Source organism: Numida meleagris, chromosome 7 (genome assembly GCF_002078875.1).
Source record: "Numida meleagris isolate 19003 breed g44 Domestic line chromosome 7, NumMel1.0, whole genome shotgun sequence".
Lineage (NCBI taxonomy): Eukaryota > Metazoa > Chordata > Aves > Galliformes > Numididae > Numida > Numida meleagris.
Window position 1 is genome coordinate 3,865,115 of NC_034415.1, and position 23,718 is coordinate 3,888,832.

The 23,718-nt window shown below is 46.9% G+C and overlaps 1 protein-coding gene and 1 long non-coding RNA gene across 2 annotated transcripts; one reads left to right on the forward strand and one right to left on the reverse strand.

The window, feature by feature from the left end:
• Positions 15,591-21,387, forward strand: LOC110402662. The gene is made up of 3 exons (XR_002441224.1): positions 15,591-15,680; positions 20,981-21,109; positions 21,210-21,387. It is a non-coding gene; the product is annotated as an uncharacterized LOC110402662 (long non-coding RNA).
• RGS2 (regulator of G protein signaling 2) lies at positions 18,701-21,560 on the reverse strand. Its single transcript, XM_021405014.1, has 5 exons — positions 21,394-21,560; positions 21,161-21,262; positions 20,998-21,059; positions 20,036-20,202; positions 18,701-19,673 (listed from the first exon to the last, which is right to left on the reverse strand). Exons 1-5 carry the CDS (start codon positions 21,543-21,545, stop codon positions 19,479-19,481), a joined length of 678 nt encoding a protein of 225 aa, XP_021260689.1. The 5' UTR covers positions 21,546-21,560; the 3' UTR covers positions 18,701-19,478.

Consider the following 23,718-nt stretch of genomic DNA (forward strand, 5'->3'; position numbering starts at 1 on the left):
CTCAATTGCCAGGATAAAGCAGTGGAGGCATTCAGCGACGTTTTCTGAGGCAGTCTTCCAGTCCTATCCCAAAACGCAGGGCTAACTTGCATCTGTCTGTGCTTGTTCTCTTGGCTGTAGGTCTGTATGGAAATAGCTGGGCAAAATATCCAGTTTGGTGAAAATGTAAGTGTTAGATCATATATGTCAGAAGGAATGCAGCCTGTGGAGCAAGCCCAGCATGGCATAATGGGAACTATTCTCCCCATTACCCACACCTCTGTCATTTCCTTCCTACCTCGTATGAAAAGCGTCAACTTCCTCAACTTTGCACTATGTGTTCTTGTAGCATTTCAGCCTTCCTCATGCAAATTATGCAAATACCAGCGTGAGCTCTGTTTCTCTTTGTGCCATTGTCAAATTTTCGGGACCAAAATAGGTCTTGACTTTAAAAACAAACAAACAAACAAAAAAAAACACCTTAGAAAGGCATGGCAATGAGAGACCTCATTTCTCTGTTACATTGTTACATATTTCAGTTCTTTGGAGATAAATTCTGTTTACTGATCTGCAAAAATCTTGTTTTTTTAAAAAAAAAAACATACACCACAAAATGATACATTTTAAGGAAGTTCAGGGTGCAAAAATATGATGACAATAATGAAACAGAAAACATATAAGAGCAAATTCATTTGCTGCCCCACAGCTTTGACAGCTGAAAGAGTTCATGTTGCAAAACAAGCTGACCTTCTAGCAGGGGCCAGGCATGAGATCCTCGCCAAAGGTGAATGGCTTGGAAAGCTCTGAGTGTGCATGAGAAGGGAAAGAGTGGAAACTATTTTTTGTTTGGAACACACTTGTGCACTGAAAAGCAGTTATGTACAAATGGTGTTCTTAGTAAATAGGCTTGTTTTCTGCATGTCTGTCTGCCACAGCTCCCCATGCTCTGTGCATGTTTGTTGTTAGGACCACTGCAGTCTGTAGTTGTTACTTCATGCTGTTAGTCGTATAGTGCTTCCCTGCTGACTGTGAGTGGAGTAGGTGCTGACCCAGCTTTGGCCATATGGGGAACTGCTCTGCACTGAGTTAAGTCAGTACAACTCCTAGAATTTTGCTGCTTCTTGAGGTCCTGAGTGGTGAGAGGAGCAATCCAGTAACAAGTGTTTTGAAATAAGTACATCTAATACACTCTGTTACTTTCATATTTGAGCCTTTAATTAAACTTTAAGCTCTTCTAGGAACTCCTGAGGTGCAAGAGATGCAGGCATAAATGACCTAAAACTGAGCATCATTTGTCTGACAGGGAGGTTAATAATGTTAGCCTTTGAGGGAGCCCCAACAGAAAACATAAATAGCAGAACACAGTGTTCCTTCTTGCGTCTTGCACTAATCCTGACGCGGCAGCAATCTACCACCACAAATAAGGTTATCAGCACCAAATCTCCAGCCAACCATAAATCTCTCTGGGGCTAGCGAGCTCTGGCTGCCCAGCAGTGTGACCTCGGTCAGGAGTAGACTCTGACTTACTGGGTCTGCTCGAGGTGGTACAGCACAGGCTACACAACCTGACTCAATGTGCGGAGGTGTAAATTCTTACAGATTACTGGTGAAGCTGTCTCCTAGCTCCCAGAACAGCTGCAGGGTCCAGTAATCGTTGACAAACACAGTGCAAATGGATGGGCAGCAGGTGCTCGGCAGCATGTGGGCTACAGCCCAGAAATAGACCCTATTGATTGTGAATAGCTCACTGCTAGCTCACATTGGTGAGGGCAAACCTCTCCTTACGGACGTGTAGTACATGAGACGCTGATCATAGATATTGGGACCTTTTCTGAAAGTTACCAGCACTTCTATTTACAGAATCTTTCCTTATCCTAAAAACTATTTGAGAGTAACACTAAGTATAGACGTCTCAATATAATAGGAGACCATAATTTGTCCCTTTTAGAATGAGATGAATGTGGAAGAGCAAATGTTTCTTTGCTCTTTCTACGTATAGCCATCATCTTGGTGGCAGTGGATGTTGTTCTGTAACAAAGTACCCACACACTGTCAGCATACAGCAACACATTTCTGCTGGATCCCAAACCAGGAACTCAAGCGTTTTCCCAACCCCTCCTTTGTGTTTTCCAATCTTTTGTAATCCCAGCTGCAAACAGTGCCAAGAGTCACAACAGGTGGATGAAGTGTTAGCAAGAATATCAAGATAATGTTTTCCTAAAAAAAAAAAAAAAAAAAGGCAACCAAGTAGGATTTGTTTAAAAGTTAAAGTTGGCTGGGGTTAAACTCTGTTTTGAAGTCAATGAGAATCTGCTGACCCTAATCCTAATGCCAGAGAAACTAATCTGAGAGAGCCAGCATAAACATTTGGAGCTGCTTGGCTATAAGTAGCAGGCTCAAAAACAGAGACCAAATACCCCATCAAACACACACACGTTGCTGTTTGTGTACTGTGGAGAAAAAGAAGGGTGTACAGCATTCCAGAGCCACGGGAGAGAGGAGGTAGGTTCCATTCTAAGCCATGATGCTGCAGCCTACTACACGATGTATCTAATCGTGAATAGTGTAAATGAACCTGAGCCATACGTGGAGGTAAATAAGAAGAGATGTGCCCAGTCAGATGTGCAGCTGAGAAGGAAGGGTAGGGAAGGCTGCGTAAAGGCACTACTGAACAGGCAGGATTTCCTCTCAACAGTTTCAGCCTGGTGAATGACACAGAGCATTGTGTGTTATACAAACAGATGTTACAGCAGTGTGTGAGTTATACGTCTAAATCTGTGCCAGGGGAATGTAATTATGGATGCAATACTGGGCACGAAAAGGAAATGCTTGGATTATGGTTACTTGTATAATTTTGTGTAGTGTCCGTGATAATACGCATTCCTCTAAATCTAGAATCTTTAAACCTAGAATTCATGTAGTGCTTTAATTTCTGAAGTCGTTCAACATGTGTTCTGTTTTCCTAGCTCAGCAGTTGCAGCAGCCCTGCTCCCATCTCCCTGCAGGCTGTTCACAGGTAGGTGACATAAGAGATCCGCCTGGAACTGGTACTTTTCAGTGCCCTTCTGCATTCTCTAGTTTCTGTACCACTTTGCGGCTGCACAGAACGTCTATAAACATAACCTGCAGTCACCTTTTGTACTTTCTCAGTTTCTCCCCAGACAAGAATGGTCCAGTCTGGACTTTGCAGTAATCTCTGATGTACAAACAGTCTATCTCCAGTGATGCAGGAAAGGAGCCTCAGCCCATCAGTGATGTGTTCCTTTGGCAGCAGGTACTGAAGGCAGAGAAGAGCTTTGCACAGACCGTAGGAGCTCAGGTTCCCAGCTGCCAGACATGGGTCTGCCCAGTTTGGTGCAAGGGAGGACCCAGTTCTGCCATCAGCCTTGTTCAAAAAGCAAAGAGCAGACTGGTGCTGAGGCCTTTACGTGCTAGCGCTTTGCTGAGCCATCAGGGAGGTTTGTGTGTTGCACCAGCAGCTTCTCAGACACAATAATCAAGTTCTCAAAATGTTTAAGGAAAATATGGCAAGAATGCAAGGCTTCTGGTAGAAAAGTTGTTGGTGTCATTCCCCCCAGAGAATTTATTTATAAATAATGTTGTCTTACCCTAATTCCTTGTGCAACTAGTGCTGCCCCCATTCTTCTTCTGGTTATTGAAATGTTTAGATAGAAAACACAAATATATTTTGTTATGCTTCACCTCTTGCATAGATGCAAGAGATGCAGCATCAACAAGAGCTAAATTACAGTGTTTGTATAAAAAAATTACAGTCTTGGTGATTCATGTAAAATGTTTGAATTGGGGGTATCTGCTTGCATTTTTCTTTTTTTTGTGTGTTTTTTTTCGTCCTTAAGGTCATCCACATTGAGGAGAGCTCTTGTCTGACAAAGAGAAATGTAAACCCGAACTATCTCACTTGTATCCACGTGTTCTGATCCTACAGCCCTGTGGGTGCATGTGTGAGGTCTGTCCAGAGCGTGTCAGAAAAAACTGCCTTTCCATTGGGATCCCTTTCCATTGGGATCATCACTTTCCTGGGGGATCAGCTCAGTGTCAGCAAGTGCTCGCTGCCTGATTTCATGTGGTGTCCCAAGAAGACAACACCAGTCATGAGATAATGTGGTACTAAATGGGATTAAAACTATGGGCATCCAACTCACAGGAACCGAGGGGGAAAAAAAAAGAAAAACCACACACAAAAAAACCAACGCACCCTGAAACTCTTCAGGCCCTTTCATGCCACATTTCAGATTACGCAAAAAAAAAAAAAAAAAGCCCTCATTTGTGAGACAATAGCTGCGATGAATTAAGCACAAGCTGTTTTGTCGAAAAGCGAGAGCCTCCCATGCCCAGGGAAGGAAGTACAGAGGTTGCGACACTCGCGGGGTGCTGTGCTGAATTCAGCAGCCTGTTCAGCTTCTGCATTAGTTGTGAAATCACCTCTTTGTCTTCAGCGGGGCATTTTCTGATGGCTACTGCAGTGCAACTGTGGGACCCGGTGGGGAGCGATGGCCACGGGGTTCCTGAGCACAGCCCCTACCCCGGCAGCAGCAAGGAGTGGGGCTGCGTTCCTTTGCCATGTTTGCACACCAGTTGATGTTAAAACAAGGACGTGGAGCCTGTTTCTGGATCTGCATACAGTTCTGTGCTTGTGCCTCATCTCCTCAGCCTGCACGCAGGTTTTCCGTGATGTGTTTCCTGATGCGTCCTTATTTTGGCAGTTTCATTTGGTCCCCTCATCTGAAGCGCTAGGTTCGCACATCTGAAGGGGAAGCCACCCCTGTCTGTGGTGCTGTGTCTGTGAAAGGTACTTACATTTATAAACTGAGAAAAACGGTTGCTATTTTAAGCAGCTGCTGTTGGAAGTCTGGCTCTGACCCTGTACGGCAAAGTCTAAATTATCATTTTTTTAAGTTCCACACTGTTGAGGATTCTGCAGTCTTCAGCAGCCCCCTGCACTGCAGCGAGAGAGGCTGCAAGCAGAGACAGTGACGTTGTGACACTTCATGTTAGTCCTCAGCATTAAATGTAAAAGTAAGAGCAAATGAAGGCCTTCTAAATGAGAAGAGAAAGGACTTGGGGTGGGGAAGGACAGGGTGATCCTAGCCTTGTAATCTCTTGTGCATTTTGGAAATCACATTTCAGCAAACACAGGTGTTAGAAAAAAAAAGAAAATTGAATTTGTCACGTTAAGCTGCAGCTCCAGGAACTGGGGGCTCTTGGAAAAGCAAAGCAGACAGCAGAAGTTAGAGGCCCTGTCTGAGGACTGTGTGCTTTTAATTTGTGCTCAGCTCTATCAGAAACACTCAGCGCTCTCTAAAGCCAAATCCTAAGTCCCAGCTTTTCACTTTTCCTTGCCCAAACCTTGTCAGATACTGTTACTGCAGTACAGTATTAAATGCCCTGTTATCTAACCTGGCCTGATTGTTTGCTGCCACTGCCATGGCAGCAGTGAGGAGTCATTTCCTAACAGCCTCACTTTTACCGCTCTGCTTCGGCGCTGTGTCACGGGGCAGTGCAAGCGACAGGTGACACCACGCTGACATCCGCGGTGCGCACAGTGACAATTCTGAATGAATCAAAAGGGAAGGGCACATCTCAATATGTATATCCTGGTGTGCAGCAGTGACTGATATGGAAAATATTAAGAAGCAGCATAGTGAATGGTGCGTGTCAGCGTACTACGTGTACGTGGGGCCTTGCTAAAAAAAGCTTCACTCTGTCTGGAAGTTGTTTGAATAGATCTTAAACCTACAGAATAAGAGCTGCGCCTGGGCGTGCTGTAAAATCCAACAAGCAGAGCCCAGCAGGTTTCTGGTGTTTCTTTTCTTTCCATTTAGAGAGATGTGTGAGCAGCAAAGGGTGCCCCTCTCCACGGCAGGGGTGGTGTGGTGGGGAATGGATGGCAATCTGCTCCTGCCAACTGCCGGCATGGGATTGTGCACAGATGCTGCATGTAACCACTGTCCTATTGCAGGCTGGTGCACTGGGACGTGTGTAAGGGGTAATTTGCTGCTGGGTCATTAATAGCACTGTCATGGCTCTCAGCAGAGAGGTCAGCCAAGCCGACTGCGGGTCAGGGTTGGGTACTGGTGCAGACAGCTCCTGTGAGAACCACACACATAGGTTTAGCACTGTGTGCTATCAAGCGTTTGAGAGCTCTGAGACAATTGTTACATTTTCCCCATCAGCGAAGTGGCTGGAAGCAGTTTTGCCACCAATCCCTTTTTCAGCTTCTGCTCTCAACCCGGCCCATGTGCGAGAGTCAATGCTTGTGCCACAGCTGGGAAGGGATGCAGGCAGCCAGCTCATCGTCAGCTGCAGAGAGGCTGGTGCCAGCATCCCGCGGGGGTGAGAACGTGTGGGTGAGAGGCTAGGATTGCAACACCCTAAAAATAGGCAGGAAGTCCCCAGCCTGAGCTGCTGGCATCGTGTTCCGGCCTCTGACAGCAGGGCATGATTCTCAGCATCAGGATGTTGCTTTTACCCCTTTCTCAAGTAACACATCCCTAAAATAAAAGCTAGGAAAGAACTTTCATGCTGAAGTGTGTCAGGTTGTCCCTGCTGTAAAACAAGTTCATCCCAGAGTCTTACAGTGGGAATGCGGACAGAGGACTTTTATTTACTTTGATTTTTTTGCTGTTTGTGAACAGTTGCATTTTGCCCTTCCCTAGCCATCCAGTTCAGCCATCATCAGCTCTAATAACCACATGGACCAATACTGCTTCTACTCTAGCTGGTCGTATAGCAAAGCTTTGATGCATTTGGCCCCTGGATGATCCACAGAGTCATCATAGTGTGTGTGAGGACACGCTCCCACTTGTTTGTGCTAATCTGCTGCCTAGCAAGTGGAACCAGGTGCCATGCAATTCCCATAGTTTGAGAAGTGGGGAGAGCTTTTCTTCATTTATTTTTCCTTTCTTTACTTCTCCGCAACATTTGTCACACCAGGAGCAGGCCCCTCAGTCCCTAAGCATGAAGTCTGAAACCTGCTCCAAGGATGGATCCTCAGGGAAATGCACGTCACTAGCATTTCGCAATCCGTGTCTTTCTGCTTGTCCTCTCCTTCCCATGGGCTTTCCTGTGGGAAGCAAATCTTTGAAAGGGAAAGTTGTCTGACACAGTGGGATTTTCCTTTAGTGCTCGCTGCTGCACTCAGTAGGATCCCAGTGAAGCCAAATCACCTTCTGAAAGCCATTTGGAGACATCCGGGGATTTTGTATGTTTCTTCATTTTCCATCTCCTCCCATGAACGTACAGCAGTAAGATGAGACCCAATGTTAGGAAACTGCTCTGACGCTAACTCAGATTCATTTAAAATTTAAAGTGTTTCCTGAGCACCTTTGTTACTGGAAACTTATTCCAAATGAGAATCTATTTTAGCTTAATTTATTTTCTCCAAATGGGCTAAACTAAGAAAAAGCCAGCAGTGTACTGAGCCGGAACATTTCTGTCCTGGATGGGCACCGTGGAGTATTTTATTCCACATCAACTATTCCAGCAAATTCTCCTGTGAGGAAAATCCTTAATGGAGCTGCGGAAAGAATTAAAATGTTTCCAGCAAACTGAAGCATCACTATAACCTCATTGAATCGTTTAATATTTTCCCAGACTTAAAATCTGAGAAGGATATTTTGGAACAGAAAAGTCAAATTTTCTGTTAGACTGACATTTACAGATGCCAGTCCTCATACCAGCCATCCTTCTGCAAAACCTTGTGCTCTGCTTCGATCCAATTTTTTTCTGGAGGGACAGGCCTGGTTTTAGTTTGAGAAGCAAGAAAGGTTTATCAACAACTTGCCTTTTTATAAGAAAAATATGCTGAACTGATTGTATGACAGTCAAGCTCGAGAAAATGTTTCCTTATTTGTGTAAATGTGTCCCCCAAATCCAGGCTCCTTCACACAGTGAGGGGTCTCAGGAGCCCAAGCAGGGAGCGGGCACCCCAGCAGCGGGAAGGCCTTCTGCTGGCTCAGCTGCACACAGAACTGCTAATATTGACCATGGCCACAATTTTTCAGGCAGACCTTCTCAGCAAATGCCGTTTTCATGAAGCACGGACAGAAAATTCAATAGCTGGAAAGCTGATACTGGCTGGTTTCACTTCTGTGCATGTTCTTGTGGCTTTCCTTCCACACAGTATCGTATTTCCTTGATTTCAATTTAATAAAAACAGTCCTCTTCTTTGATTTTTGCAGCATTCTGGACAGATCCAGGCACAGATCAGGCCTCAGCCCAAGAAGTGAGCAAAGACAAGGTTGATGCTTCTGTTGCCCACTGCTTGGTTTCCATTTCAGGCTTATCTGAAAGGATAATCTTGAGACAAGCGCCTATTCACTCAGAACGGCTGTTTCGTATGTGTCTTGTTTCAATGTTAGTAGCTATCTGTATTTTAAATATAGTCTTTTTTAACTCCTCTCTAAGCCCTAACTGATGGGTAGAAATGTATGGTCCTCACCCTGAATGGGAGCCAGGCACTGTCACTGCTGTGGCTGGGACTGGCTGAGCGTTCTGTGTCTGCTTGGCCTGTAAAGATTAATGGGAAATGTAAATGCTGTCTGCGACAGGAGTCTTTTTGGAAAATGTGCACCGGATGATCCCCAGGGAGGAGAGTGGCTGCTGCTAAGAAGGTCAGTGAAAGGAAAGTTGTGCTGGCAGCCTGCAGCAAGAGACGTGCCTGACAGTAACTGGTAGTCCTTTGGTAGCACAGAAAAGCTGTGTTTCAGAGCCGTTTCCAACCAGAAATGGGACTCCAAGATTGTCTCAGTCACTTGCTATCCCTCAGATCAGCTGTGAGTGACCAGGACATATTTGTTTCTATGTTTGCAAAAATATGACAGAGAGATAAAAAGACACTGGATGTAGCTGACTTCATTTTCTCTTGCCAAGGAGGAAATATGGGTGAAAAGGATTCCCTGGGTTTTGCAAGGCAAGCTCAGAGAATAGCTTTGCAAGCTGTGCAGTAAATAGAAACAGTAGTTGCGGAATCAGAGAGGACAGCAAGGATAGAAATAATTACCATCAGGCAGCAGAGTCTGGGAAACGGCCTTCAGCTTCAACTCACCCGGTCAGCCCTCTGGTGTTCTTGAAAGTGCAGCAGGGCTCACTCCCGGCACATCCTTGTGGGAGCCCAATCAGAGCAGCCAGTTACATCCCACCTGCCTGTTTAGGAGAGAGCAAGTTAGGAGATACAAGCTTTTTAGAAACACGCATATACTCTAAATACATTTGCTATGAAGCTTTAGCACATTTGAAGTGAAAGCTCAAGCTATTCAAAAGAAGCATTAAAACTCTTGCTTTAACCAGAATCAGTTTGTTTGGCCCCTAGTCAAACTGCAACTCCGGGTATCACACAGAATATCATGCAATCAATAACAATAATAGCTTTAGCTACTGAGGCTCAGTTGTGTCTGTTTCCAGTAAATTATTTTCTCTGTTACAGGTAGTGCGTGGCAGGGGGGGAATATTTATAAACTACGCAGTAAGAAATAAGTAAGCATCAACAAGCTAAGCTAGAGCTGACTTCCTCCTAAATATACTGAATCCTTGATGAAACCATTCTTATTCTAGCTAGTTTAGGAAAATATCCCTGCTTGGTGACATTGAAATACTGTAGAAAATGGCTAATTGTGTTGATTACCTTAATCACTGACTTCTGGCAATGGATTTGTAGCAAGGTGTTACATATTTGATATTTGCCTTATAAAAATCTCTACGGTACTTGTAGAGTGCATTACTGCTGCAAAGCAGCATGGGTTGTGTTTATTCTGGAAACTGCACTCATCACTGGAAAGCTGGCATTGCTGTTTTTCTAGCTCTACTTAGAAATCAGCTGAGCTGCTTTGGGAAAACAATGGTGCTGAACCGCTCTGTCCATTTACACTTTTACTCACATAAGCCAGTGACTCATATCAGGACACAGAGCCAATGTGCTAAAATTATTTTCAGGCCATATTTGAACTTTGGACCTCCCAACAAGGCAGATTAGCAGTAGGAACTCAGGAGATCTGTAACATGAATCCATTAATTAGATCTGAAGCCAGCCAACGAGCCCTTCTCCTTCCTAAGAACCAGCCAAGCCATCCCTTCCCTCTGGGCACCACCACCCTCTCAGTTTGGCCACTGATATCCACCCCATGGACGTTGCTCCCGCAGCTTCTGCAGTCTCCCAGTGTGCTGTTTTGTGGCTGGTCTAGTTGGGCTATCGAGGAAGGAGGGGCCGTTTCCAGATGAATCGCATTCCTTTCAAGATGCTGACGATGTGCTTGAGGAGGAGCACAGAGGGGAAAGTATGACAAAGCAGTGACAAGGGACATGAACCTGGAGCTCGGTCAGCTCCACCTTCCTGCGTGTCTGGCCACATCCACCAGAGCCAAGGCGCCCTGCGTCTACGGCCTGTGCCTCAAACAGGGTTCCCTTGAAGGCTCCATTGGCTGAAGGGAAAAGACCTTGTCCCTTGCTCGTGCTTAGTATGTAAATAGTTCTCCCAGCTGGTTCAGGCAGGATCGCAGAAAACAGCTGCTTCCTGGGACAATGTGCCACAGCAAGTTTGCAGGTGTCTGCGCCCTTCAGATGTTCCCACAGCCATACCTGGTGCAGCCTACTGAAAGCCAATGTATTTTACTCAGAAAAGTCTTTTTTTCCTAAGAAGCAGGGTAGAAAGCTCTTGGTCTTTAAGCAGTGACCTGGGACAAAGAGGTAACGGAGACATTTCTGCGCCCAGGATTGCTGGCGGTCCAGCTCTGTCACCTCACACATCTCGACGCTACACCAGGTGATCCTGAGGTCAGGCTTCCCAAAGGGACTGCAGACCACAAACCCTTGTCTTTCCATAAGCTTTGCCATCGCAAGAACTAAGGAAATTTCAGCTCAGGATGCTGCAGAGGATTTGTCAACACTGGGGGCACAGATGCTACAGACCTATTTGAACAGCATTTTAATGAACTGCTAGGATTCTCAGGCAGGATGAGCACATGGACAGACTGCTGGGTAAAGACTGGTGGGACGGGGTGGCTGGAGGCCACAATGGAGCAGGCCCCCACTACTGTGTTCCTCTCCTCCCATCACCCCCATCCAGAGACAGCTGGCTGCAGAGTCAGGCGCACTGGACAGCTGTTCCATGGAAAACAAACCCGCCAAAAAAAGAAAAATTTCCTGTCAGACCAGCTTGCTCATTCAGCTCTGCAGCAGCTGCACAGTTGCTAAATCAGATGCAAGGGAAGCGAGGGACATGCAGGGAGCTGGGATGGGGAGGGAGTGAGGCGGCGCAACCGTCCTGCTTCCCAGTAACACAGCCGCCCCTCGTACGTCATGCTGAAATGTATCGTGCAAACCATATCCTTTGTTCGACTGAGCAAGATTCCCTGAATCCATGCTGCTAGGAACACGTCACTTTGCCCATCAGAAAGCTCACATGGGAGCGCAGATGCTGTTCCAATTCATATCCTGTGCAGTGTCAGTCACCGAATGTGGCAGGGGATCGGGAAGGATGTGACAAAACAGCTGTCATCAAGCTAGTGACGTTGCTCGAGATCCTCTGATATACATGTTAACATCATACTGAGATTTTAAAAAAAGAGAGGCTTAAATGTGGCTGGTTTTGGCAAACTGCTTTTGAAGGAATTCTGCATATCCTTTTGTGGTTATATCCGCTCTGCAAACGGCTTGTTCCAGGAATAAACAATTGGGCCGCATTAGCTCCACAAGTGCAAACTACACTTTGTTGTCAGCGAAGCAGCGAAGCAGCTGCATTACTTCCATCCTTGGGGAGTGCAAATGGTGGTGCTGCTGCCAACATCCCTTGGTCTGAGGGGGAATGTTTCCCATCCGTTGATGACCCCCCCACATGCTTCCTGAGCACCACCTCTTCCACACATCCCTCCTGTTTGTGGCACCAAAGACCTATGCAGACCCTGCAGCTGGCATTGCTCATTGTCTTGCTCCTTTTGTGTCTGCTTTTTTTCTGCTAGCATCAGCTCCAGTCCTCTTGCTGTGGGATGGGCACCTGCTCCGCCAGCACGGTGTACTCAGAGGAGCTGCCGCTGCCTTTGCATGCTGTTTCCTGACTCTCCTTCTTGTTAATGACTGCCATCATTGTTAGTCACATAACAAATTCCTAGTGGAAAATATGCCGGTATGTGCACTGCCACCCTTCCCCTGCCCCTGCTGTGTTGCGTGCTGACAGGAGCAACCCACTGCCAGGGGTGAAGCCTCAGCCCAGCTCTCACTCGAGGGCTGAAGAAATGCTCAAAGGTTTGCCCCCCCGCTGCTCCCCGGGGCTGCTCTGGCAGAAAGAAAGGCTCTGCCTGCCTGGGCTCAGGGATTGCTTGGAAAACCTACACACCTTTACCCAGCTGGGCTGCATGTAATGGTTGCTCCAGCTTAAATGCAACAGGAATATTGCAGGATGGGTATGTTAGCAGGGATGTGGGTACAGCCTGTATCCTTTCCATATAAGACATTATCATCAGCTTGTTACCCTGATGAATGTTTGGTTTTCTCACAGGATGGAAACCACTGACAGAGAACAACCACCTGTTTTATGGGGCTCAGGAGGGCTGATTAAGAAATGCTCCTTCAGATTCCAACCGCTAACCGACAGGGCAGCTCAGAGCCGCTTTCTGTACATTCCCTCATAATTAGCAGCCTTGGGAAAAATATACAGAGAGATTTGCTAAAACCCTTCTGTGTATGGTATAGTTCCTTCTTTGGAGGTTTTAGTGCATCTGCACACCAAGAGACAAGTGACCTTTCAGTGTGCAGGCTGCTTATTCCAGAGCACGGTACTTTTTTATGTCAGTGTAATGTTCTGTTTTTGTAAAGGAAACACACACAAGGAGAGATAGTTTACAAGCATCTGTGTTCCAAAGCACCATACTTCATAAGAAATTGTATTTCCTCTGAGCCAAACAGCTTCAAGCAAATGTGACATTTTAGACTGCGGGTTACTTTTTCACAGAAGAAATACTGGCACAGGGGAATCAAAAGGGGAAGGGAAGTTGGCTGGAAGAGAGGGGTGATGCTCTATATCTCTGTATGTAAACAAAGATTTAAATGCTGACCTCTGAGAAGATGATCCTATTTGTCTCCTAGTTATTAAACCCCCCAGTTCCCCTGCTCTGCTCTAGACATGAGCTTTCCATGACACTGTGTGAAGATCCACACTTGGGGACCACTGCCAGCTTTAGGAAGGGTTCTGGGGCAGAGGGACATTCAGTTTAGCGAGGAGCTGTCCTAAGATAAACCTTTCAAAGGACATTTGGAAGCTGATGTCAAGTCCCTTTCTTCACCTCTTCCCAAACCTGCCTGCTGGCATTCATGCTGCTCTGGAGCTCAGCTATCGCAGTCCTGAGCTCAGATATTGCACTGCCAAGCCCAGCTATCACAGCCCCATATCTAGTCTCACTGCACCAACAGACCTGCAGGCAGCTCTGAAACACAGAGCACACTTAACATAGAGAGATCTGCAGAGACCCTCTTTCACCTTTGGGAAATGGTTCTGACAAGCTCTGCCACATGGATTCTTCTGGGCTATGAGAACATTTCACTTCCCAGACTGTGATAAACAGCTGCCAAGGATTCCAGCTTCTCAGCATTAATAAAGCTGTGAGGCCTGGGGGTGACTGCAGCATTTCTGCAGTACGTGTAGATGCTGCAGTTTCCACCAAGATGAGGAGGCTGGGCCCAATGTGTAGGAAAATCAAGAGGGTGGCATAGTATATATTGCCACTTTGGTGTTAGCAAGAGACACGTTCACTTTTCCTTCCTTATGGATTTATGGATAGAGGCATATGAATGTTGAGCCAAGTCCTGGCTTGTGAGTGAGTTCCTCAGAGTTACAGATTTAGCCTGAATTTGTAAGTGGCCCTCCAGAGACAGAATCTACTGTCAGAATTTGAGAGGAAAATGAATTTGGTCCCTTGATGTCAGGATAACCCGACTTATTCATATAGATGGCTCTGTAAAGCACCATGTTTTTTCCTGTAAAAAATTAAGCCAAGAGGCATTACCAGGAAAATTCTGTGCCTATTCAACAGCTAATAATGTGCTTATACAGGTATTAATTAGCCTGTTGAGACAAGTATGATCTCTCTAGCTTTATGAAGATGCAGCCAGTTGGGTTGTGCAGCTATCAGACTCCACTCTTCCATCCACACGGCTCTTCCACCACCTGACCTAAGGTCACAGCTGTTTATTTCCTCACCTCCCAGCCAGGTCCCGTTTACACTGCACATTCTACCTGGCACTTCCATCTGGAAGGTCCAAGCCATACTGCATTCTCCTTGTGGGAACAGAGGGTTCCTGCTCCAAACCCAGCAGCCTGTGGGACAGAGATGCAGCAGAACAATGTTTCAGACAGCTGATGGCACTGAGCACAGCTGGAGGAATCCTGGCCCTCCAGGCAGTCGTTTCTCTCCTTGCTCAGACTCCTGGTCCCAGCCTCGGAGCAGGTCTCAGGCAGCATAAACAGCAGGAATCAGATGTAGCCAAATCAGGAGACAGCTCAGCTTTGCAAACAGATGCATGAAGGCTGGGTGGATGCCAGGGTGGGCAGCCACACACAGCAGACAATCTGTGATGCAATGCCAGGCCGGCTGAGAGCAGGGGAGCTGCCAGCTTCTGCAAACCTGCAGTTGCAACAGCCCCATCCAACCGTGGGGCCACTCCATGGCCCCCTGAGCTCAGCCCCACAGCAGCCCTCACCCTGGTTGATCCCAGCCTTGGGTTGGTCCTGTCAGCCCCATCGCCTGAACCACGAGGGTGCTGGCACAGCATCTCGCTGCCCCTCTGCAACACGTGTGTCCCTACATGTTGCTCTTGTTCCAATTTCCCTTTGACATCCCTGAAGGCGGAGGAACACAGCAGCTAAATAAACAGGTCTCTCTGCTCATAAGTGCCTTTTTCATATTGGCCGGCCGACTTTCCAAGCCCTATAAATATTAGATTAGTACCATGTCCTCTGAAAGCCCAAAGTCAGGCTCTGAGCCAGGCAGCCACAGAGCTGCTCTCTTTTTAAATCCGTAACACAGAAACAACTTATTCCGTTAGATCTGAAGTGGGAAAACTGGCTGGAAAACATAAGTACTAATTTCTGTCAGATTATCTTGAATGGGATATTTAATATTTTTAATGGAACATCATTTAATTGCTGCTCTTGGGTACTTTGTAACTGCTGGAAACTCTGATCTCAGTGCTTACTTTAATGAAAGACTGCCAACAGACACAAAGGACTCACATTTTAAACTCCTGCGTAGGAGAACAGTTGGGACTATTTTGCCCACGTTTCTGCGCTGGCCAGCTCTCATTTCCCAGTTACAGTGCCGAAGTCAACGTCAGTGAGAGCATGTACCAAACTGTATGAAGCTAATTTCTGCTGAGTGTTTCTGAGGATGTTCAGTGCAAATCCTACCACAGAGCCTCCTCAAAAGTTCAGACTGCTTCAAGATCAGGAGCTGCTGGGATCCTACCACTAGCACAGTGAGCCTCAGGAAAGAGGCCCCACCCCCACAGTTGTGTCAGAACCCTGAGGCCACTGATGGCCTTGATCAGCCCCACCTGGGTCCCCCCACACCTGCTGCCTATGGGCTGGGGCCCCATTAAACTCAGCCTTGACTATCTTACTTTTTTTTGAGCTGTGCTGTAGGTGTAACCTTGTCTCTACTCCTCTTTCCCAGGTAGATTGTGGACCTATGTTACAGGTAGGTCTGTTTCTGCCTTGTTTGTGGGATGGACCTTGGGTTAATATTGTGGCTTTGTTGCCAGGCTCATTCCTATCTCCTGTTGCTCCATGGCAGTTTGTTCCAGTATGGATGGACTGCTAGGGTCACCAGCTATTGCTGTACTGGTGAAGGAGATGGTATTGTTTCCCAACTTGAATCGTATGGAGTCAAACTTGCCAAGAAAATATTAATCTATGAAAATCCTACGCCCATTTTTAAAAGTTGCTTTTGTGCTTTGCACAAGTGGCCAGATTATGAAGACTCGTCTAAAAACCCTTCCATGCACACGTATGTGTACATATAAAGGCGTTTAAAACTGTCATCAGCCTCTCCTTCTTCAAACAGAATCTTGGAATTTCAAGTAGAAGTGCATTTTTATTTATAGTCTTAATACGTTTTTCAGCCCAAATACACAAATACAAAGAGCAAGAGCACTGAGCCTCAAATTGTTTATGGGGTGGCATTATGTTCCCATTGGACTGCAGTGGTGAGTCAGCATGACTGTTTAGCTCTCCTCGTTCTCAGAGGTCCTCTCCAGCATTTGGGGCAGAGTGCACTTGCCGAGGGTCAGCTGCTTTGGCTTCATGTTTTAAGAGGTTATGTTACGTGTTGGCTTCCTGATAGCATGGAGGGCTCTCCATCAGATTGCCCTGTCAGAACAAGCTCTTTACAACAAGCTGTTGCTGTGTCCAGGCATTTGAAATTGATGACTAATTTCCCTAAATCAGGAGATTTACGTTATTCTTTTCAAGAAATATACAAAAGATGTGGTTTCTTAAGCCTAATTGTCTTCATCACGTTCTGGTTTGGGGATCTACTGCAGAAACACAGATTCAGATTGCAGTTTCAAACTTATACATAATCAAAAGGGTGAGAAATTTTCTACTATGAAAGCTTTTCCCTAAGAAAAGCATGAAATATTGTGAGACCTGATGTAGTGATACACGGATAGTTAAGTTGCATTTATTCTCATTTTGCTGGTGTTTACCAGCAAGCCTGGTTCTCTAGATCTCAACATTGGCTGTGTTAGTGCATCAGCTAGCACTGCCTTTTTGGGCTTAGTGTACAGCTGGGGGCTGTGATAGCAGAACTGGGGTGCCCTGCTGCCTCAGTCCTTGGGAAGCTGTTTCCTTCTCTCCTTTTTCAGCTTTTTGCAGAAAGTCCTTTCTCTAAAAGTACTGGCTTTGTTTATGGACTGCTTGCTCACAGCCTGTTCTCATTTACAGCTAAGGTTCCTGGAAGGCCATTACCCACAGGGTTCCCTTTTCTTTATTTTTCTGTCTGGGTGGCTGTCAACACAGCTAAGGGCTGGAGTGACACTAAATCCTGATTGGAGCTAAAAAAAGCTCATGTTCTGGCCGAACTCACGCGGTTCTGCAAGACCCCAGCCCTCCCATTGCCATTCCTGGACCTTCCCTGCCACTGCTGGTGAGCAGGCTGCTAGCTGGGAAGGAGGGTGCAGTTTGTTACTTGTTGCCACTGGATACCAAGAGCAGGGTACCAATTTTAACTGCAGCCAGAGGGCAGGAAGCAGGACTCTTGAAGCAGGGTGCTCAGGCTGCAGAAAGACCACCCCAGGGGCACGGCTTTGCTTGCTGGTACCCGATGGCATGCTGTGTGTGAGCTGAGGAGCTGCCAGCATGGGCTTCCTTAAGATCCATGCAAACAACTCAATTACTACAAATATACAAGTATAGCCCTCAGGCACTGATGCCCTGCCTAACAGCCCCACCTAATTTTCCCCTCTGGACTACATGGAGCACTATAAGTAGTTCCGGCACCTGTTGAAGTTCAGAATGTTTCTCTCCCTGAAACCAGACAGCAGCAGTGGTTAATTAGTATGTCCCAGGTTGGCACAGGTTAATGCAGCTTCACTGAAGCTCATGAAGTTTCATGGAATTTTTCCTGCCCTGGCTCTGAGTCATTAATAGGTATAGTTCTGACTATTTTTATGCTTTTCAAATTATTTTGTTAGATTACAGAAGCAATTATCAACCTTTTTTTTTTTTCTTTTTTTTGGTCCTGGTTTGAGGGAGAAAGCTTTCTGTTACAGTAAATTATCAAGCACAGTTTTTGTTATTGCACTTGTTTTATGTGTATATAACTAAACTGATCAGCAAGTTTGACTGCGGGAGAGCCAGCTCTCACAGGCAGGTCTCACAGAGCCCTGTTTCTGGGACTGTGCTTTTTTCTCTGTCTAGAGACAGTAAAATATGCATACTTATACACTGCTACAAATCCTGCAGTGTGTATATACATGCATAAAATAGCTACTTTTGATATACAGTTGAAATAAAAGATGATGTAGTGAGGCTTTTCTCGATGCTTGGAGAAGTGGATCCCTACAGAAGCGACTGCTGTGGGCACACGTGAGCCAAGCAGGTGAAACTGTGATATGAGGAGTGTGGTAGAAGTAGCTGGAGGCAGGATGTGAGCAGACCTTGAGTTCAGAGAAGTCGTGAAAGTAACAAGTCAGGGCTTCTATCTGTGGGACTGCTGGAGGTGCTGGTTTTGGACACTGCCAAATAGAAAAATCAAGCACCCATGTAATATGGATGACCAGACTCCTGCTAAGGTGTGCTTGCTCAGCAGGCAGTCAAGTGTTACCTCTGCACAGGCTTTGCAGCCTGGAGATGAAGCCCTGTTTGAAGCAGAGGTCTTGAGCAGGAGCAGCTGTGCTGCCGCACCTAGGTGCCTGTATTCCACTGCTGGGAGCTTGAGGAGTGATGCTGCTGCTTTCTGGCTGATCTGACATGTCCAGCCATACATGCACCTGGCACGGTCTTAGAGAGTTTTCATAGGGGGAGGCAGTTTCTATCAAAGCTTTCAAGCTCTGAAGGTTTTTACAACATTACAAGCACTAACTTGCCTTAGATTAAGAGCTAATAGCTTAAAACTAGCCCTGTGGAGATCGCTCTTGTGAGAGTGGTTACTGCAGGACATCTTGCTCAGATCAGTGCCAGTTTGTGTATGCGTGCAAAACAAGCAACAAAAGCAGCTTTGTATCAAAACAGTTTATTAAAAACAGTAAGACTTCACTGAAGCTTGCTGTCTTCAAAACAGAATTATGACATTACTGCAGCATTCAACACAATCATAATCCATATATAAATATAATACTGTATAGCTCCTGTTTGCTCTGGCTGGGCTTTGCCCCCTGCCCAGTCTCGTGCAGCCCTGCTGCCATGCCCAGCCCTGCAGGCTCAGCTGCACAGCCCACTTCTCCTGCAGCCAAACTGTCTGTCCCCTCCTTGCACAGCAGTGAGGGTGGTAGTGGTGCCTGCAAACCACACACAAACCCAGTACGTCTCTTTGCAGCTGGTGTCAGCTTATAGAACTGGTGTTAAAACACCGAGGGACTGATGACAACAGTACTGGTTGATGTTCAGGAACAAAACCAAAATCTATACATGACTCAAGTTTCCGGCACTGCTCAACTGCACAGACTTGTGCTTCTGCTTGCAGAAGGGCAGCTCTGTGCTGACCTGCTGTATAACACTACAGCTGTGACAAGGACCTCACACTGCACAGCTCAGTTTGATGCACAGAGGCATCTTTACTGCAGCACTCCAAGGAAGGCATCACCAGCCGGATGCACTGCTGCCAGCCACAAATGCCCTCTGACAATGTCCTTTGCCAACAGCTCTGCACCAAGTCAATATCTGTCCTTGCACTGCTGCAAACCAACTGAGCGCTCCTTTTTCAGTCTGTCAGGTCAGGACGTTGCCATGCCAGCTTGGTTCCTCGGCAGCTGAGAGGCATCTCCTTGCTCTGGACTCATGTCCCCTGGGCAGCTCTGGTGATGGGGGGCTTCCTGCACAGCTCCTGATAGAACTCCGATTCCAGAAACCGGGGGTATGAGTTGTTCTCCATGAGGCTGTAAACTCTCTTCTGTGCCGCACTGAAGCAGGTGTGCGTGGCTTCCTGGAGGTTCTGTGCTATCATGTTCTTGGTCTGGAAGTCAATGTTTATCTGAAATGCAAAGGAAGGACACTTACTCCTGAGAACTGAATTTCAAAGAGCACAGCATTTCTGAAGAGGTTAAAAGAGTCCTTTTACTCCAGGGTTAAACTGATGTTGTTTCTTTTAAATGATTTCTTTATTATGAAAATCTGGAATAATTCAGATACTGTTTTTTGGTGCCAGACCCAAGTATTACAGGTGTTCAACAAGGCTACGACAGAAACTCTGAAACACTTTTGTGCCATTTTCCAACTTGGTGAAAAGAGTTGTGCACAATGTGTTTGCAGCGTCTGTGCCTTACAAGTTCAGAGAAATGAAGTGAGGCTAAAGACTCACAGAACAGGGCAGTGATGTTGAGGTGCTTTCCTTACCTCCTTGGGGGCCTCCTTTTCAATGAAGTCACTGTAGATTTTCTTTGCCTTCAGTGTCAACTTCTGGGGGGACTTGGTTTTCTTGAAGTCCTCACACGCCAGCCAGAACTCGATGTTCTCTTCACAGAACTCGGACTTCAGAAAAGCTCGGAAAGCAGCAACACCATCTAGGGAAAGGAGGGGGAGGAAAAAAAGCAAAGCCACATCAATTAAGTATTTCAGGCATCTTGAATTCACCAATTTGTCACAACTGTTCCTACCAAAATATTTTGCTGTAGTTCTGGTCCCTTCTGGAATGTCATGGCAATAACAAATCTACATTCATGTATGCAAGCAAATTAACACCCTAACAGCTTGGCAGGCTCCAAATCAGTCAATTTTATGTAAACATAAAACTGAAAGCTGTTTCTAGTTTCTAGCTGTTTCTGTGTACCCTTATCATACCTGCAGATATATTACATTAAAAAAAAAACCTCCAGATGGGATCATCTGCGTTAAGTATTTGCTCCAGCATAAAGGTTATGACAGCGCTACAAACCCCCGGAACACTTTTGCAATGGAAAGGATGACTCAGAAGTTCAAAGAACAAATGGCAATATCAGCTCTTAGTCTTTATTGCTGTGCTGTTGAGTGCTTTATTTCTTGTATAGCTCCAGCAAAAATCCCTCCCGAAAAACGCTGAACTTCTGTATTGCAGAATCCTTCCTAAATTATAAGAATGCATTTGTCTTGGATAGAGCGTGCAGTGAAGAACAGCGCTTTGCACTTTTGGCAAAGCCAGGCTGAGTAGGTAAGGTCTAACTACAGAGCCTACAGCTATGACGCACCATAGCGGGGAGCTCTGTTTTAATACTGCTTTACAGAGCAAGGTACAGCACTGACATGCAGGGAAGCAATCTCTAAAAGACACCAAGTGCCCCTCTGTTTTGTTCTTTGCCGTTACAGCCTGAAGACCAACTTACATTTGTTAGCGAGCAGTTCATCGAAGGCTTCTGCCCACAGCCGGGCTTCCTCGGGGGAAGGTCTGCGTGAGGCAGAGAGAGAAGAGCGGAGAACGTGAGACCACTGCTCAAGGTTTGCTGCTTATTCTGTGGAGTACTTGAGTTATCGAAAGCCATAACTCACCTGAAGTAAGTGTGGTGCTTGCCCGCCTTATTGGACTTCATTTTGGTAGGACGGGAAGAGTTCTGCAGGAAGTAGCTCAGCTTCTTCTTCCAGTCTTTAATGCTGGAAGAACAAAGACGCGGATTTTACAACAAAGCCGTCAGCCGCCAACCTCGCCCCGCCACCGAGAGCCGCCCTTAGGCCGTGAGGAGAAGAGCACCCCCTCCCCACGGGGCGCCGGCGGTGCCACTCACATGGTGCGCTTCATCATCCTGCCCTTGTCCGCCTCGTCCAGCTCCGCGCGCCGCCGGCCGCCCCGCTCCATCCGCCCGCCGTCCTGCGGCAGCGTCACCAGCACCGCGCTCTGCATCGCCCCGCGCCGCTGCCCGGCTGCCGCGCGCCCCATATAGCGCCCGCGCTCCGCCCTCGGCACGGGCCCCGCCCCGCCTGGCGCGGCCCTTCGGTATTGATTTATTCTTTTTTTTTTTTTTTTTCCCCTTTCCCTTCCCCCACTCCCCCCCGTGGCTATTTCTTCACTTAACTCTTTTCTTTGTTTTTAACTGATTTTTTTTTTCCTCTCTCTTTTAAAAACTGCCTTTTCGCTCTGTTTTTAAACCTCTCCCTCTCTCTTCGCTGCTCCCACGAGCACCGCGGGTCCTACCCCCGTCCCTGGGTGCCGTCCCATTCTGCAGATTTGGGTTTGTAAAGGCAATACGGACTTCTGAGCGAAGAAAAAGAGAAAGGGGGACCCCTTTATTCGAAAAAAAAATTATAAAAAATGAAGCAACCGTAAACCCGAGGACGCCGTTTTCCTGCCGCCCGCCGCTCTCCCTGCACCCTCCCCGCACCGAGCCGTTGCGCCGCGTGGTGCTGCCACCTACCGCCCGCTCGCGTCCCGAGAGTTTGGGCTCGGAACGGCGCGGAGCTCCCCGCAGCCTCCGCCGCTTCTTTGTGTGAGCCTCTGCGCCTCGAAGCGGGGCTCAGCCAGCGCCTGGCTCCCAGAGCACCGACTGCAGCGCAGAGCGGCATCCCCGCTCAGCCTTGTGGCAGGGCGTCTTGCCTTAGGTGAAAATGAGCTCTATTTAATACGCGAAAGCATTTAAACAAGGATCCAGCAGTGCTGCCTGTTGCATGCAAGAGCCTCCCGGGTGGGAGCTTGCCAAGGCGAAGCCTGTGCGAGGATGAAAAAGAATGGCCTCCAGGGGAGGTTCAGGTTGGGTATTAGGAAGAGTTTATTCTACAAAAGAGGGGTGATGCACCAGCACAGGCTGCCCAGGAAGTGATAGGGTCACCATCCCTGGAGATGTTCAGGAGCCATGGAGACGTGGCTCTGAGGGACGTGATCAGTGGGCATGGTAGATGGTGGATAGTGGGCTGGGGTTGGACCTGGGCATCTGAGAGGTCTTTTCAACCACAATGACTCTAAGGCAACTTCTGTTACGTCTTTAAACAGTGGGGAAAAAGGTGCGTTTCGGGTTAAAAGAAAAACACTGAATATGGAACCATGAGGTTAGGTGGCTTATAGAAGGTACTTGCTATAACATCGGATTTAAAAAATACTTAGATTGAATTTTATTGTCTGCATTAATATGTATTTTAAGTTTACGTTTTTGTTACGCTTCTAAAGCAAGGGTATTACCGTTTTTTTCAGTGAAGAAGAAACTTCACCAAATAGTTTCTCGCTGCATCACGCTGTGCTGCGTGCTTTCCGCTGATGACCCTGACCTTTGCCTGGACATAAGTTAAACATTTGCATGACTGAAGATGTTTTCCATGTATGATTTAAAAAAAGGGAAAAGCCTCTGACATCAAACAACGTCATCAGTGTGCTGCTGCTGCTGACATCAGGTGAGCTAGGAAGGTTGTACCGGACCGCTTCTGGGATGGCAGAGGAGCTTGGCGCTACAGGCAGTGCCATACACAGGCAAAGCAAGGGAGCACTCTCATCCCTGCCCCGTCTCATGCTGCCTCTTGCTGATGTTATTTTGAACCTTCCCATAGAATCACATTGTGCTGCTTTCCAGAAAAGCCTCAGTGTGTGGTGCTGCTGAGGGCTCCATCCTGTGTGGCGCTGCCCCCGACCCATCTGCACCCACTTGGGGTGCACTGGCCTCGGTCTGCCCGCACAGCAAGGATGAGTGCTGCTATAGGCGTAGTGCCAAAGCTTTTCCTTTATGTGCTTCTGAAGACTTAATCTATTCTCGTAACTGTAATCTCTCTGTAAAAGAGCAAGGCCAATGGAAAGTGGGGGGGTGGGGGGGAGCCTGCAGCCCGAACTTGCTGCTCAAGTCAGTGAGAATTTAGCTATTGCCAAGCAATGAAATCTGATGTCAGACATTAATGACACAAGCTCTCACCCTGGAGATCACACTTCTCTTTGCAGAGGCTTTCTTGAGAATGTTCTGTTCTTTTTCTGCTTATACGATTCCTGCTAGCAGCAGCGATAGCGAGATGCGCAGAGAGCTGTAACATATGCAATAAAAACATCCAGGGTGGAAGATGAGGTTTTTTCCATCTTAGTTACGTTATGTGTTGCAATAGATGTGCTGGTCTTTTCCAAATCCCCAGAGAGCAGTCGT